We start from the raw sequence: 14,546 nt of genomic DNA on the forward strand, positions 1-14,546 counted from the left end.
TAGAATTTTGCACAGAGCATAACTTAATCATAGCTAACACTTGGTTCAAGAATCATAAAAGAAGGTTGTATACCTGGAAGAATCCTGGAGATACTAAAAGGTATCAGATAGATTATATAATGATAAGACAGAGATTTAGGAACCAGGTTTTAAATTGTAAGACATTTCCAGGGGCAGATGTGGATTCTGACCACAATCTATTGGTTATGACCTGCAGATTGAAACTGAAGAAACTGCAAAAAGGTGGGAATTTAAGGAGATGGGACCTGGATAAACTGAAAGAATCAGAGGTTGTAGAGAGTTTCAGGGAGAGCATAAGGGGACAATTGACAGGAATGGGGGAAAGAAATACAGTAGAAGAAGAATGGGTAGCTCTGAGGGATGAAGTAGTGAAGGCAGCAGAGGATCAAGTAGGTAAAAAGACGAGGGCTAATAGAAATCCTTGGGTAACAGAAGAAATATTGAATTTAATTGATGAAAGGAGAAAATATAAAAATGCAGTAAATGAAGCAGGCAAAAAGGAATACAAACGTCTCAAAAATGAGATCGACAGGAAGTGCAAAATGGCTAAGCAGGGATGGCTAGAGGACAAATGTAAGGATGTAGAGGCTTGTCTCACTAGGGGTAAGATAGATACTGCCTACAGGAAAATTAAAGAGACCTTTGGAGAGAAGAGAACCACTTGTATGAATATCAAGAGCTCAGATGGCAACCCAGTTCTAAGCAAAGAAGGGAAGGCAGAAAGGTGGAAGGAGTATATAGAGGGTTTATACAAGGGCGATGTACTTGAGGACAATATTATGGAAATGGAAGAGGATGTAGATGAAGATGAAATGGGAGATAAGATACTGCGTGAAGAGTTTGACAGAGCACTGAAAGACCTGAGTCGAAACAAGGCCCCGGGAGTAGACAACATTCCATTAGAACTACTGATGGCCTTGGGAGAGCCAGTCATGACAAAACTCTACCATCTGGTGAGCAAGATGTATGAGACAGGCGAAATACCCACAGACTTCAAGAAGAATATAATAATTCCAATCCCAAAGAAAGCAGGTGTTGACAGATGTGAAAATTACCAAACTATCAGTTTAATAAGCCACAGCTGCAAAATACTAACGCGAATTCTTTACAGACGAATGGAAAAACTGGTAGAAGCGGACCTCGGGGAAGATCAGTTTGGATTCCGTAGAAATGTTGGAACACGTGAGGCAATACTAACCTTACGACTTATCTTAGAAGAAAGATTAACGAAAGGCAGACCTACGTTTCTAGCATTGGTAGACTTAGAGAAAGCTTTTGACAACGTTAACTGGAATACTCTCTTTCAAATTCTGAAGGTGGCAGGGGTAAAATACAGGGAGCGAAAGGCTATTTACAATTTGTACAGAAACCAGATGTCAGTTATAAGAGTCGAGGGGCATGAAAGGGAAGCAGTGGTTGGGAAAGGAGTGAGACAGGGTTGTAGCCTCTCCCCGATGTTATTCAATCTGTATATTGAGCAAGCAGTAAAGGAAACAAAAGAAAAATTCGGAGTAGGTATTAAAATTCATGGAGAAGATGTAAAAACTTTGAAGTTCGCCGATGACATTGTAATTCTGTCAGAGAGAGCAAAGGACTTGGAAGAGCAGTTGAACGGAATGGACAGTGTCTTGAAAGGAGGATATAAGATGAACATCAACAAAAGCAAAACGAGGATAATGGAATGTAGTCAAATTAAATCGGGTGATGCTGAGGGGATTAGATTAGGAAATGAGACACTTAAAGTAGCAAAGGAGTTTTGCTATCTAGGGAGTAAAATAACTGATGATGGTCGAAGTAGAGAGGATATAAAATGTAGACTGGCAATGGCAAGGAAAGAGTTCCTGAAGAAGAGAAATTTGTTAACATCGAGTATAGATTTAAGTGTCAGGAAGTCGTTTCTGAAAGTATTTGTATGGAGTGTAGCCATGTATGGAAGTGAAACATGGACGATAACCAGTTTGGACAAGAAGAGAATAGAAGCTTTCGAAATGTGGTGCTACAGAAGAATGCTGAAGATAAGGTGGGTAGATCACGTAACTAATGATGAGGTATTGAATAGGATTGGGGAGAATAGACGTTTGTGGCACAACTTGACTAGAAGAAGGGATCGGTTGGTAGGAGATGTTTTGAGGCATCAAGGGATCACAAATTTAGCATTGGAGGGCAGCGTGGAGGGTAAAAATCGTAGAGGGAGACCAAGAGATGAATACACTAAGCACATTCAGAAGGATGTAGGTTGCAGTAGGTACTGGGAGATGAAGAAGCTTGCACAGGATAGAGTAGCATGGAGAGCTGCATCAAACCAGTCTCAGGACTGAAGACCACAACAACAACAACAACAACAACATAATTCTTTATTTTATATGAAGTAGTTGTATGAATTTATATGTATTTTTACATCTATTATATACAGGCAGTTGTTCACCATTACTAACATTTTTTGAAGTTCTGCATACATGTTTTGGCTAAATTAAGACATAGGTAATCGCATGTTCTGTAACATATCGATGGATAATCACGCCATAACTTTTGCCCTCATTATCGTCTTGAGGTCACCCTGCCCCCCCCCCCCCCTTCCCCCTTTCCCCTGCCCGCGACAAATGGAGTTTTTTTTTTTATCTTTGATCCACTTTGCCAGTTTGTTTTACTGGTCATAGGTCACACTATCCTCTGTTTTACCCTGTATAAGGGCTACGTGTCTCATAGATGTCCGTGTCTTTGGTTTTCTGATTGAATAGAATATTTTTCTGATTTACTGACTATAAATTCCATGTCATTTCTTTAGACTTACTTCATAGTTAACAGTTCGCTATATCACCTAGCCACACTCCTGCCCACCAGCAGACTTCCCGTTTCTTAGCAATGATGATTATGAACTCTTAATACTTCATACAAGGTGGGAATTCGTTAAGGTGTATTATGTTAACTTTACAGTTTGTTTCATAAAAAATGTTTTTATTGAATATGTAGAAGCATACGAAACTGTGATTGATACTTGTTTTGACGTAACGTTAAATTTTTGTTTCTATATCAATATATAGCATTACTTGTAGTTGTTTGTCAACATGTGACACTATATTTATCAATGAATGACATCCGATTAATAGGTTCACTTTACTAATAAGTGGCATATATATATATATATATATTATTTCCTAATTTATATTCATACAGTGTGCAACGTTCCTCTCGCTTTATTCTTCAATTTATCTTTGGCTTTGACTTCACACCCTGTACAGTTTGGTTTTTGTTAAATGATTACTACGTGTTACTACTGTGTAAATTGATTTCTTAAATTCTACTCCGCCCATTTTATTATTGTTTTTATTATGTAGCTAACACGTTATTGTTGTTGCCTTTGCACAAGGGCCTGAAGTTGCATAGTGAAACGCCGAAACTGGTCGCATAAATAAATAAATCACATTCAAAATTTCGATAGCTGAAGGTAGTTTTAATTTTATGTTATTATTCGTGTTTATAGTAACGATCTTTCTTCAGATACATTGCCATATGTTCAGTTTGTTTTATTTTTGAATAATTCAAATGTTACAATACATAGCAATTCAAGTGTAGCTCTAGAAAGAGCTGCCACTGAAATTGACGGGGGTTTTAATACTAGGTTTATAATTTATTCATTCTCATCACATTTTGAAGAAATATCTTGTACGTAATTCAGAAATCTGGGAGAAACCTCTATACTAATAAATATAATACGAGGAACTAAGGATAAAGGATGCCAATGACCTCGTTTTAGAATTTTAGCATTATAGCATATTAAAATGAGGTGAACATAACACACAACTGCTGACACGCCTTAACGAATTATTGTTGCAAGGCGAATGTAATAGTCGAAAAGAACTGTTGGCATACTTCGCTTTTTCCATTCCATAGTGTCATATGCTGCTATGTTTTGGGGTATTCTCAACCTATATCATTGTTTTCCCAGACCAAAAGTTTAAAATACTAATTATGTGTTGTGTGAATTGAAGAATGGCCTATACAAATCCAAATAATATCTATACTACCTACTACTTCGGAGTATCTTCATTTATTACTAAAATTTGTATTAGATAATACATCCCTTTACTTATACGACCAATCGGCTCACAAAACAGGTGCTATGAATGAGAACCGTTTACGCACAGACTTAAGCGCAGTTACTTTGATCCTCAAAAATTTCCCATTTTAAATAATTTCTCGTGCCACCACAAACTGTATTTTTTCACAAAATAAACAGCCTTTCGGGCTGACTGATTGCTACTTCTACTCCACTTACGACTTGGCGCTAACGTTCGATCTCCCTAGCACCTCCTTCAAATATACGTAGGTTGGAACTTAAATAGTGGCAACACTGCTGAGGAGACACTATGCAATGGAATCTACTGTTGTCGCTGATAGCACACGTTGTTGACATACCTACCTAACCTCCGAGCAATCGAGGGAAACACTGTCACTTGTGAGTGAGCGGTCCAACATAACGGTGTCACTATGTTTTCGAAACAGGAACAACGGAGTTGCATCAAGACTGAATGTGCCAGAGGTCGTACTGCAGGACAGTGTCATCAAGGTCTTCAAGAGGCGTGCGGGGAATCGGCATTGCCGTACAGAACAGTGGCACGACAATGCGCGGGCGCACACAGCGCAAGCTGTGGCTGCTCTGTTCGGTCGACGGGACTGGGAAGTACAGTACCATCCACCATACACCCCGGACTTAAGTCCTTGTGACTTTGATTTGTTTCCGAAGATGAAGGATCCACTTTGTGGCATTCGCTTCAGAACTAAAAAATGGTTCAAATGGCTCTGAGCATTATGGGACTCAACTGCTGAGGTCATTAGTCCCCTAGAACTTAGAACTAGTTAAACCTAACTAACCTAAGGACATCACAAACATCCATGCCCGAGGCAGGATTCGAACCTGCGACCGTAGCGGTCTTGCGGTTCCAGACTGCAGCGCCTTTAACCGCACGGCCACTTCGGCCGGCTGCTTCAGAACTGTTCCAGAAATTCGACATTCGCACCATCAACAGAACAGGCTCTGCTAACGGTTTACTATGCCTTCCACATCGCTGGCAATGGATTCTACACAACGCTGGTGATTACTTTGAAGGACAGTAACAGGTGCAAACATGTAACTCTTTTGTATCGGTTGTGAATAAATAGTTGTGACTATTTAAGTTCTAACCCTCGTACTTCTTACAGACAACCGATATGTAGTAACTTGCCTGAAGTAATTTCGCGAATGGCTGTGACGATTACTGGGACATTATATAAATTTTTGTGTAACTGTATCGTCGATGAAAATGAAGCTTAACTTTTTACTCGTTCCACACTGTTGAGGAGCACTTCGTTATCTTCTGTTGACTGGATGTTAGATCGCTTGTAAAATATTTTTATGTATTCATTTCGATATGTTCAACATCCGAAACGATATCTTCAGTTGGGATTTATGGGAGAAAATATTTCTCCAATATATTTTGTAACATAAATAGCTTGTTGCCTGTAAGATGCAGTTGACTAAAGACGTCAACCAGATAGATTACAATAAGTGCCTATAATTTTTTAACTGTGTACTTGAAACTCAGAGAAAGTGGAACTGTTTCATCATGAAAGTCACCTTAGGTGAGACGTAAATTAGGTTTTTACTAATACTGTAAAATTCATGACTTCCTTCACGCAGAACGCGTTGCCACGCTGATGAATACTACATCACACTGCTTTGAAAACGAAGCCCAGAATGCGATGCCAGTGAACGGAGAACAGGGCCACTATATGTAAACAGAGTTTCGAGGCCTCATTTTCGTAATATGACTTCTGAAGACGTTTTTCACCAGGATGACGCAACCTGATGCGTAGCGTGATACATATCGACATAATTAAGAATATTTTATGATCTGCATTGACGTCTACATCTTTACCTGTATCACATATAGAGATAACGAGTGTGGCACTTACGTTGCACCGTGTATTAAGATTTAATCTTCCGCTTAATTCGCTGATGAAGCACGAAAAGAATTATTATTTGTATACATCTCTGCCAATGATTAGGCGAGTTTTATCCCTACAGTAATCATGATAGCTACGCAAAGGGGCTAACGATGTTCGCAAAATCTCTGGTGATAAATAGTTTTTGGAACTTTCTAACTGATATGAAGAAATAATAATCACGTTTTTTCAATGTCCCCTGATGATTGCTCATTGTTCAACTCTCCAACAATGTGAAACGTTCAAAGATCGGCCGCGTTTGGTATCCACAGGTATACATCCCACATATTTGAGATGTATTATGATACAGTTCTTACAAATGCCTACCAGCAGTGGCTACAGTATACTGAGCCCTCCAAATGTAATGAAAATCCTGTAGTTTCCGTTATCTGCAATTCATTTTGTGTGATCACATGGATTCTTTTTAGGGAGGGTTTGTGAAGTATGAAGCACGCGTACTTTCTAATGAAACAAAACTGGTGGCTTTCAGGGCGAAACTGAGTCACTCTTAAGAAACGCCGGTATTATCTAAGGCGCCATAGAAATAATGAACATAACGATACTGCGACAATAAACTGTGTGACGGACATTCGAGTGTTAAATGATATTTTGTGGTGGATCATAAACTGGGTTCCTTACAACAAAATATTAGCAATTAAGTGTTTTCTGTAAATTCTTATGTTATTACCGGATTCAAAAATTTCGTTCGTTTTGGGACAATTTTCTTCTTTGGCTAATGTCATTGCAGTTCCACTGTGTTTAATATTTCGTGCATTCCTTGTCCCATGTAATGCTTATTTTTCGTGTAGATTCCTGTCGTAAGATTAAAGTTTTAAGTACTCCAGAGTTATGTATTTAATAATTATCTTTTAACTCCCAAAAACATCTCCATTTTCTCAACATCAATCTGACACAGTCTGCTTGCCATAGGTTGTTCACCGATCCTGTGTAATTTTGTCTCCTTTTCGTTACTCGTAATTTACCAGCATAGTTTGTAAATGTTTCACCTGTTCCATAGCTGTATCTTCCAGTTTAGATTCAGTCCACTGAACATAACAGTGAGTTCATGTACCACTAGTCACAATTAAATTCAAGACTTCTCTATTGACTAAAGTTTGGGTATCGCCTCTGGTTGAATACGATTTGCTTTGTTGAAGTGTGAATATATTAACAACAAAATTGAAAGCAGTAAAATCGACACAATGAATTATGTTTTACTTCTGACATTTTTCTTACAATACTGTCATTGTCACACAATCGTAATTTCTTTACGTTTGGTATCGATCTCGCGTATACCTTTGTTTACCGCCAAACATGACTGGCAGTCTGTGCGGCATACTGACATCAGAATCGTGATCTATAGGGTGCAACATATTCCTGGGAAGCTATCAACGTAGAAAATTCAAAATTCTAGTTAAATATTTTCGTAAAATGTTGAAATTGGAAAATGAACTGTCACCTTTGGAAAAAAATATTGCTGTGTATCTATAGATGTTACTTTTTTAATGGAGTAGATAGGTATTTTGAATACATTTTACAATAGAGGAACATGCAAAGTAAACCTATGTCCAGTTTTGATCATAAATAATAATGGTTTCCTTTCGTTCTTGATTGTTTCCATGTTTCACTTCTCCCCCCCCCCCCCCCCTCTCTCTCTCGCTCTCTCTCTCTCTCTCTCTCTCTCTCTCTCTCTCTTTTACAACAACACAGAGTACCAAATTGATTGTTCTCAGACGAGAAAACAATTTTAGTCATCTTTCGTTTAGGAGCCCGTGAACTCCACGACAGATCAACAATGTAGACCGTCGAATTACTGTCCTGCAATTATGCATTTCGTGTGGAATCCATTATACATATATAACCTCTCGTAGCATCTGATTAATATTTCTTTTTTGAGAGACATACTAAAAGACTTACTAAATGTGTTTATTCCGTCATCATTTTAATTGGAAATACTGAGACGATTGTTCAGAAGCGGCAGAAGAAGAGGTCCGTTGTTGACAGCGTGGTTTACCTAGCAGTTTAGATGGCTGATGTTCAGGGACATCACACGGTAATTGACCGATTGCTGGTCGACAATGCCCTGGCCGAACTTGTTGTAGCGGTCGGTGACGACAAGCAGCTTGTCCTCAGAGTGCAGCACCTTGACGCTGCTGAAGAACTGGAGGCGCTCGGTGTTGTGGGCGAGCTGCCGGAAGAAGACCTGCATGTAGGGCTTCCTGGTGTCCCAGCAGTAGAGTGCCTCCTGCTCCGCGATGCCGAAGAACATCCGCCTCCCGGAGGCGTCCACGGCCAACGCACCCGCTGGGCCCGCCCTCTGCCCTGGCACCAGCGTCTGTCCAACACGCAGACGGAGGCAAACATTGCATCTTGTACGTGAAAAGGCAAGTAAATAAGTAAAGCCACTTTACTTTTGCTGCATAAGTTTACAGCACTGACACAACCGTGACGTTCCTAAACCTCACTGTTGATCTTGTGAATTAGCTGTGTTGATTCAGTAAATAGCTCTGTTCGCAGTGATTTCAATACATTTTATTACGGCTGCCGCGTCAACTCTATGCACCATGGAAGATATGTGGGGAGTGATTCGTTTTCTAAACTCTGAAGGCACTAACACTACAAAAAAATGGCTCTGAGCACTATGGGACTCAACTGCTGTGGTCATCAGTCCCCTAGAACTTAGAAGTACTTAAACCTAACTAACCTAAGGACATCACACACATCCATGCCCGAGGCAGGATTCGAACCTGCGACCGTAGCAGTCGCAGTGTTCCGGACTGCGCGCCTAGAACCGCGAGACCACCGCGGCCGGCACTAACACTACAGAGAGCATTCGTAAAATGCATCTGTCCCAGTTAATGAAAATTTACGAATGGATACATCGTAATTTCTGCCAATGAAGATATGCCGAACAGGTTATCCACTTCCAAAACGGACAGGAGCGTCGAAACAAGTGAGCAGATGATTCGTGATAACCGCCTTGCTAGAAATGATGACAGTGGTTGTTAATTGAACATTAGCCACTGTTCAGCACCTGCATTAACCCATGAATCTCTAAACCAACGTAAAAGTTTGTGGCCCTTTATGTACGTCAACTGCCAGACGAATACGAAAACAAAAAAAAAAAGATACATTACTGGCATACTCGGCTGCAGAGTGATAATTCATTCCACAAACACGACAGGTTTCAAAATGTCGAACTTACATTTCAAGTGCTTTGTGGAGGAAGGTAAACACTTTCTCATTCGCATAGTAACCATCGAGGACACACAGGTCCGTTACTGCGAAACACAGATTGTCAGAGCATGGTGTGAAAACATCCAGTTGCGCCTGCAGCAAAGATGTTAAAAAGGCCAAACTTGTGCAGGAATGTTGATAACGAAAGCGGTTTTAGATATGAAACGTCCACTGCACAGAGGTGATCAGTGAACAGTGACAGTTTCTGTAAGCTACTGTGATATGTGAAACCCAAAATAAAAAAGAATATGAGAGGGATGTTTGCAAGATGTGAGATTTCGCCCCGGGGTGATGACCGCCTTCATAAAGCTGAGAAAATGATCCCCCGTATTCAACCCGAGGGTTTTGAGCTGATGGAGCAGCCGCCGTAAAGTCCTCATCTAGTTTCTAGCTATTTGCACCTTTTTGGTGATAAAGGAGCACCTGCGTCAATCAGGTTTACATCTAATGAGCAAGTTGTAAGCTGCAGATCCTTCCAGGATGGACTTGTGAACCCTGTCAAAATATGGACCAACTGCACACAAGTTTAGGAAGATTCTGTGGAGAGATCATTTTCTTGCATAGATACTTTGTATTAAAAGGTTTCTTTTTATAAAATGCCTCTACTTTTTGAATTACCCTTGTACATAAATCTAACGGACTGAAAATGTGTAGTGATGTGGACAGTGTGTCCGTACGGTTACCTAATGTGACACTAATGAAGTCCTTCACTGAGATGACAAAAGTAATGAGCTACACAGTAATATCGTGTCGAACCTCCTTATCTCCGGTGCAGTGCAGCGCCTCGACGTGGGGTGGACTCAACAAGCTGTTGTAAGTCCCCTGCAGAGAAACTGAATTTCGATGCCTCTAAACCCGTCCATAAATGCGAAAGTGTTGTCGGTGCAGGATTTTGTTCCCGAACTGACCTCTGGATTATGTCCCATAAATGTTCTATGTGATTCATGTCGGACGAGCTGTTTAGCTAAATCAGTCGCTCGAACTCTCCAGAATGTTGCGACACTGCGCATTGTTAGCTACACAAATTCCGTCTTTGTTTGGTAAGATGAAATCCATCAATTGTCACAAATGGTCTCCAAGTAGCTGAACATAACCATTTCCAGTCAATGATCGGTTCAATTGGACAAGAGGACCACTCCATTCCATGCGATGATATCATACACCATTATGGAGCCACCAACACCTTGTACAGTGCCTTGTTGAAAACTTGGATCTATGGCTTCGTGGAGTCTGCCCCATACTCTTATCATCAGCTCTTATCAACTGAAATCGCGACTGGTCTGTCCAGGCCACAGTTTTCCAGTAGTCTAGGGTCCAAACAATATGTCCACGAGCCGAGGAAAGGCGCTGCAGATGATGTCGTGTTCTTATCAAAGGCACTCGCGCCGGTCCACTGCTGACGTAGCACATTAACGCCAAACTTTGCCTTACTGCCCAAACGGATGCGTTCGTCGTACGTCCCACGTTGACTTCTGCGGTTATTTTCCGCAATGTTGCTCGTCTGTTATCTCTGACAGCTCTACGTAAACACCACTGCTCTCGGTTGTTAAATGAAGGCCGATGGTCACTGCGTAGTCCCTGGGGAGAGGTAATGTTTGAAATCTGACAATCTCGACACACTCTTGATCCTGTGAATCACGGAATACTGAATTCCCTGGCGATTTCTGACATGGAATGTCCCATGCGTCTAGCTTCAACTACCATTCTGCGTTCAAAATCTGTTAAATCTCGTCGTGCCGGCATAATCACTTCGGAAAACTATTCACACGAATTACCCGAGCGCATATGACAGCCCTGCCAATGCATTGCCCTTTGATACTTCGTGTGCGCTGTTCTACCGCCATATGTATATGTGCATATCGCTATGCCATGACTTTTTTCACCTCATTGTGCTAGACCTGAGGTTTATCATAGAAATTCATTTTACGTAGAATGAATACCTGCCCTTCGCTCAACCCCCAACCTGGAGGACTAAGGACTTTTCTACCAGGATAAACTTCCCTTAGGAGAGTTGCCTTCGCTATGACTAGATATCTCTGCTCCATCAATTTTGTATTGCCAGTTAAAGCAGTGCTCCTTCATGCTTCACGTGTCAGTTCTGACGACCATCATCCCCGCCTTCTTTGCCCATGAAGTCTCCACGGTGTCGCTAGCGAGAGGCCTTCAGGAGCTACCATCACCCGGATTGGGTGAACAAAGGCTTTATTTTACTTTAACAAGGTGTTGCTCCTCCTCCTTCCTTTAGCGGGATCGGGGCAGACTATGACAAGTAAAGGGTAAGGCGACAGTTCAATATGTCTATGTTGAATGATGGAATATCCCAAAACAAGGGAACTCATGAAGCCTCATTTTTAGAATGGAGAACATAAGAATTGCAAAGTTTGCCCTTAGATATCATCTTGCCCGAAGAAGAGATATTGTTCGACTCATGAAGATTGCAGGAAAACTGCGGTCGGAGCAGACTAATAGGCTAATCCTGAAAAAAGGAAGTAAGTAAATAAAAAATGTGTGAGAAATCTTATAGGAACTGCTAAGGTCATCAGTCCCTAAGCTTACACACTACTTAACCTAAATTATCCTAAGGACAAACACACACACCCATGCCCGAGGGAGTACTCGAACCTCCGCCAGGATCAGCCGCATAGTCCATGACTGCAGCGCCCTAGACCGCTCGGCTAGTCCCGCGCGGAACTAAGTAAATAATTGAGATACAACACAAGTAATAACTTGGTTGCTATTACGGTGCGATTACAGATTCCTCTAATGCGACGTAGGCGCGTGTATGCTTACTGAATTTGTAATGAATTAGACAAAGAAAATGTGAGTCAACCATCTTAGCTGGACACGCGACACAGATGGTATACGTCAGATGTGTCGCACGCAAATATTCGTGAGTACTGCTGACTGCCTGGGGTTTTCGTTAGTTGTTCCGTGTAGTGTTACATCTTTATAGTGGAGGCTCAGCAGAACGAGTGATTTCAGACGTTTATGATATGTGTGTAGTTAGGTTTCGAAACTTGTGGAGTACACAGAGGCAAGGAGGGGTCCTGCTGCATGTGGTTTTAGCTCCATAACAACGTCAACTCAGAGGGTAAAGTTACCTCAACGGTGAGGTCCAGTATCTGCTCATCGGTGGCGTTCCTCAGCACACGGGTGGCAACCTTGTTGAGGGTGTTGCTGGCGAACGCCCAGGAATAGAAGTTGCCGTCGGCGACTCCCAAGCCGAACAAGCCGTCCATGAGGTAGGAGCGCACGCCGCCGATGGTGGTGACGCCCAGGCCGGGAGTGGGGTAGTAGTACTGGCTGTAGACGCGGTGCGTCCGCCCGCTGTCCAGGTCCGTCACCGCGAGGGCGAAACCCGTCACGTCGGCCGAGTAGGCTACTCGCCTTCCGCCTCTCAGAACCTCCACCTGTCGAGCAAATTACCGAAACGGCTGAATACTCGTCAAGACCGGTGTTTCTCATAAGAAATTATAGTTGGTATAATAAAACATGAGATTTTTCTAATTACATACAAATACACAGAAATTGTTCGAGTAGCTTGTGCAGCGTGCATTTCTACTACTTGAGGCGGATGCATTTGCCACATCCACTGATGTTTTGTAAGTAATGTTTGTGGACCTGCCTCTAGGTCTGCGTATCAGAGAAAGAACTGCCATCTACTAGAGTAAATCAACATACCACAGAAAGCAATGGCGTCCACGGCGCGCCAAACTTCAAGTGTGCAGTGTGTGCGGGCCGCGTGCTGCTCAAGAGCCGGTCTGTCTCCGCTTAGCTTCGTCCTTCTCGGAAGTACCCGGAACAGCAAACATTTAATTGAATACCGCGGGATCGCATTTTACGGTATTCTCAAGTCTCTTCAGTTCGGCAGAATCGTGCTATCAGCGCTGTATATCGTTCGCTGGTTAGAAAATTGCAGCGAAATGCAGGAAGATCTGCAGCGGATAGGCACTTGGTGCACGGAGTGGCAACTGTCCCTTAACATAGACAGATGTAATGTATTGCGAATACATAGAAAGAAGGATCCTTTACTGCATGATTATATGATAGCGGAACAAACACTGGTAGCAGTTACTTCTGTAAAATATCTGGGAGTACGCGTACGGAACGATTTGAAGTGGAATGATCATATAAAATTAATTGTTGGTAAGGCGGGTGCCAGGTTGATTCATTGGGAGAGTCCTTAGAAAATGTAGTCCAGCAACAAAGGAGGTGGCTTACAAAACACTCGTTCGACCTATACTTGAGTATTGCTCATCAGTGTGGGATCCGTACCAGGTCGGGTTGACAGAGGAGATAGACAAGATCCAAAGAAGAGCGGCACGTTTCGTCATATGGTTATTTGGTAAGCGTGATAGCGTCACGGAGATATTGAGCAAACTCAAGTGGCAGACTGCGAAAGACAGGCGCTCTGCATCGCGGTGTAGCTTGCTGCCCAGGTTTCGAGAGGGTGCGTTTCTGGATGAGGTATCGTATATATTACTTCCCCCTAGTTATACATCCCGAGGATGTCACGAATGTAAAATTAGAGAGATTCGAGCGCACACGGAGGTTTTCCGACAGTCGTTTTTCCCGCGAACCATACGCGACTGGAACAGGAAAGGGAGGTAATACAGGGGCACGTAAAGTGCCCTCCGCCACACACCGTTGGGTCGCTTCTCTTCGCTAAAAGATGGAGATTTCCAGCTCTGTAAAACATTTTGAAGATATGTTACACAAGAATCAGTATTTTTCAAACCCTTACAGCCTCTCGGAATTTATTCGTGTTTGCTTAGTTAAATTTCCTGAACACAAGATATATTATTTTGGGTGGACGTTGTCAAGATGATATGGAAGCTTTTCAGGAACTTTTTCAAGGACTGGAAATTGACACGGACAATTGCATGATGCGAAAACGGGAAAACAACAACAATTATAGGTCACATCCAACACAATTTCGTGACGACAAAAACAATAACCGTACACGACAAGTCTACCGTTATAAATCAAACAGACCTGAATTTAATCAGAACTGACGTGATTCAAATAGGGCTCACGACAAGTTGAAACTATAGAAATTAGATCTCCAACTCCCAGTAACGATGCAAAGTTCCTTTGGACATGTATGTATGTGCATAGCAATTTACAGATATTATTGACAATGGAAGAACAAAAGATTACAGCAATCGACAGACGGGATTCATTGTTCTGCACATTAAGAAGCACTTTGTGCTACATTTGCAGCCATGGAGCTGCAGTACTTTCAAGGTCACAGCAATGAACGTAATAACTACGACATTCATATGCAAATCACTTTACTTTCGTGT

The 14,546-nt window shown here is 41.8% G+C and overlaps 1 protein-coding gene across 2 annotated transcripts in view; it reads right to left on the reverse strand.

The window, feature by feature from the left end:
* Nucleotides 1-7,197: 7,197 nt before the first annotated feature.
* LOC126252546 (protein yellow-like) overlaps nt 7,198-14,546 on the reverse strand; it is a 74,463-nt gene continuing 67,114 nt past the window's right edge. Inside the window, exons 5-6 of one of the 2 annotated variants that reach the window (XM_049953444.1) lie at nt 12,342-12,650; nt 7,198-8,338 (exon numbers count right to left, since the gene is read on the reverse strand). In XM_049953444.1, the coding sequence (XP_049809401.1) occupies nt 8,018-8,338; nt 12,342-12,650 (630 nt within the window). In that variant the 3' untranslated portion in view covers nt 7,198-8,017. Of the gene's footprint in view, nt 8,339-11,630; nt 11,717-12,341; nt 12,651-14,546 lie in introns of those variants that run through there. The other variant, XM_049953445.1, reaches the window with a different exon arrangement.

The sequence above is a fragment of the Schistocerca nitens genome, chromosome 4, assembly GCF_023898315.1.
Source record: "Schistocerca nitens isolate TAMUIC-IGC-003100 chromosome 4, iqSchNite1.1, whole genome shotgun sequence".
Classification (NCBI taxonomy): domain Eukaryota; kingdom Metazoa; phylum Arthropoda; class Insecta; order Orthoptera; family Acrididae; genus Schistocerca; species Schistocerca nitens.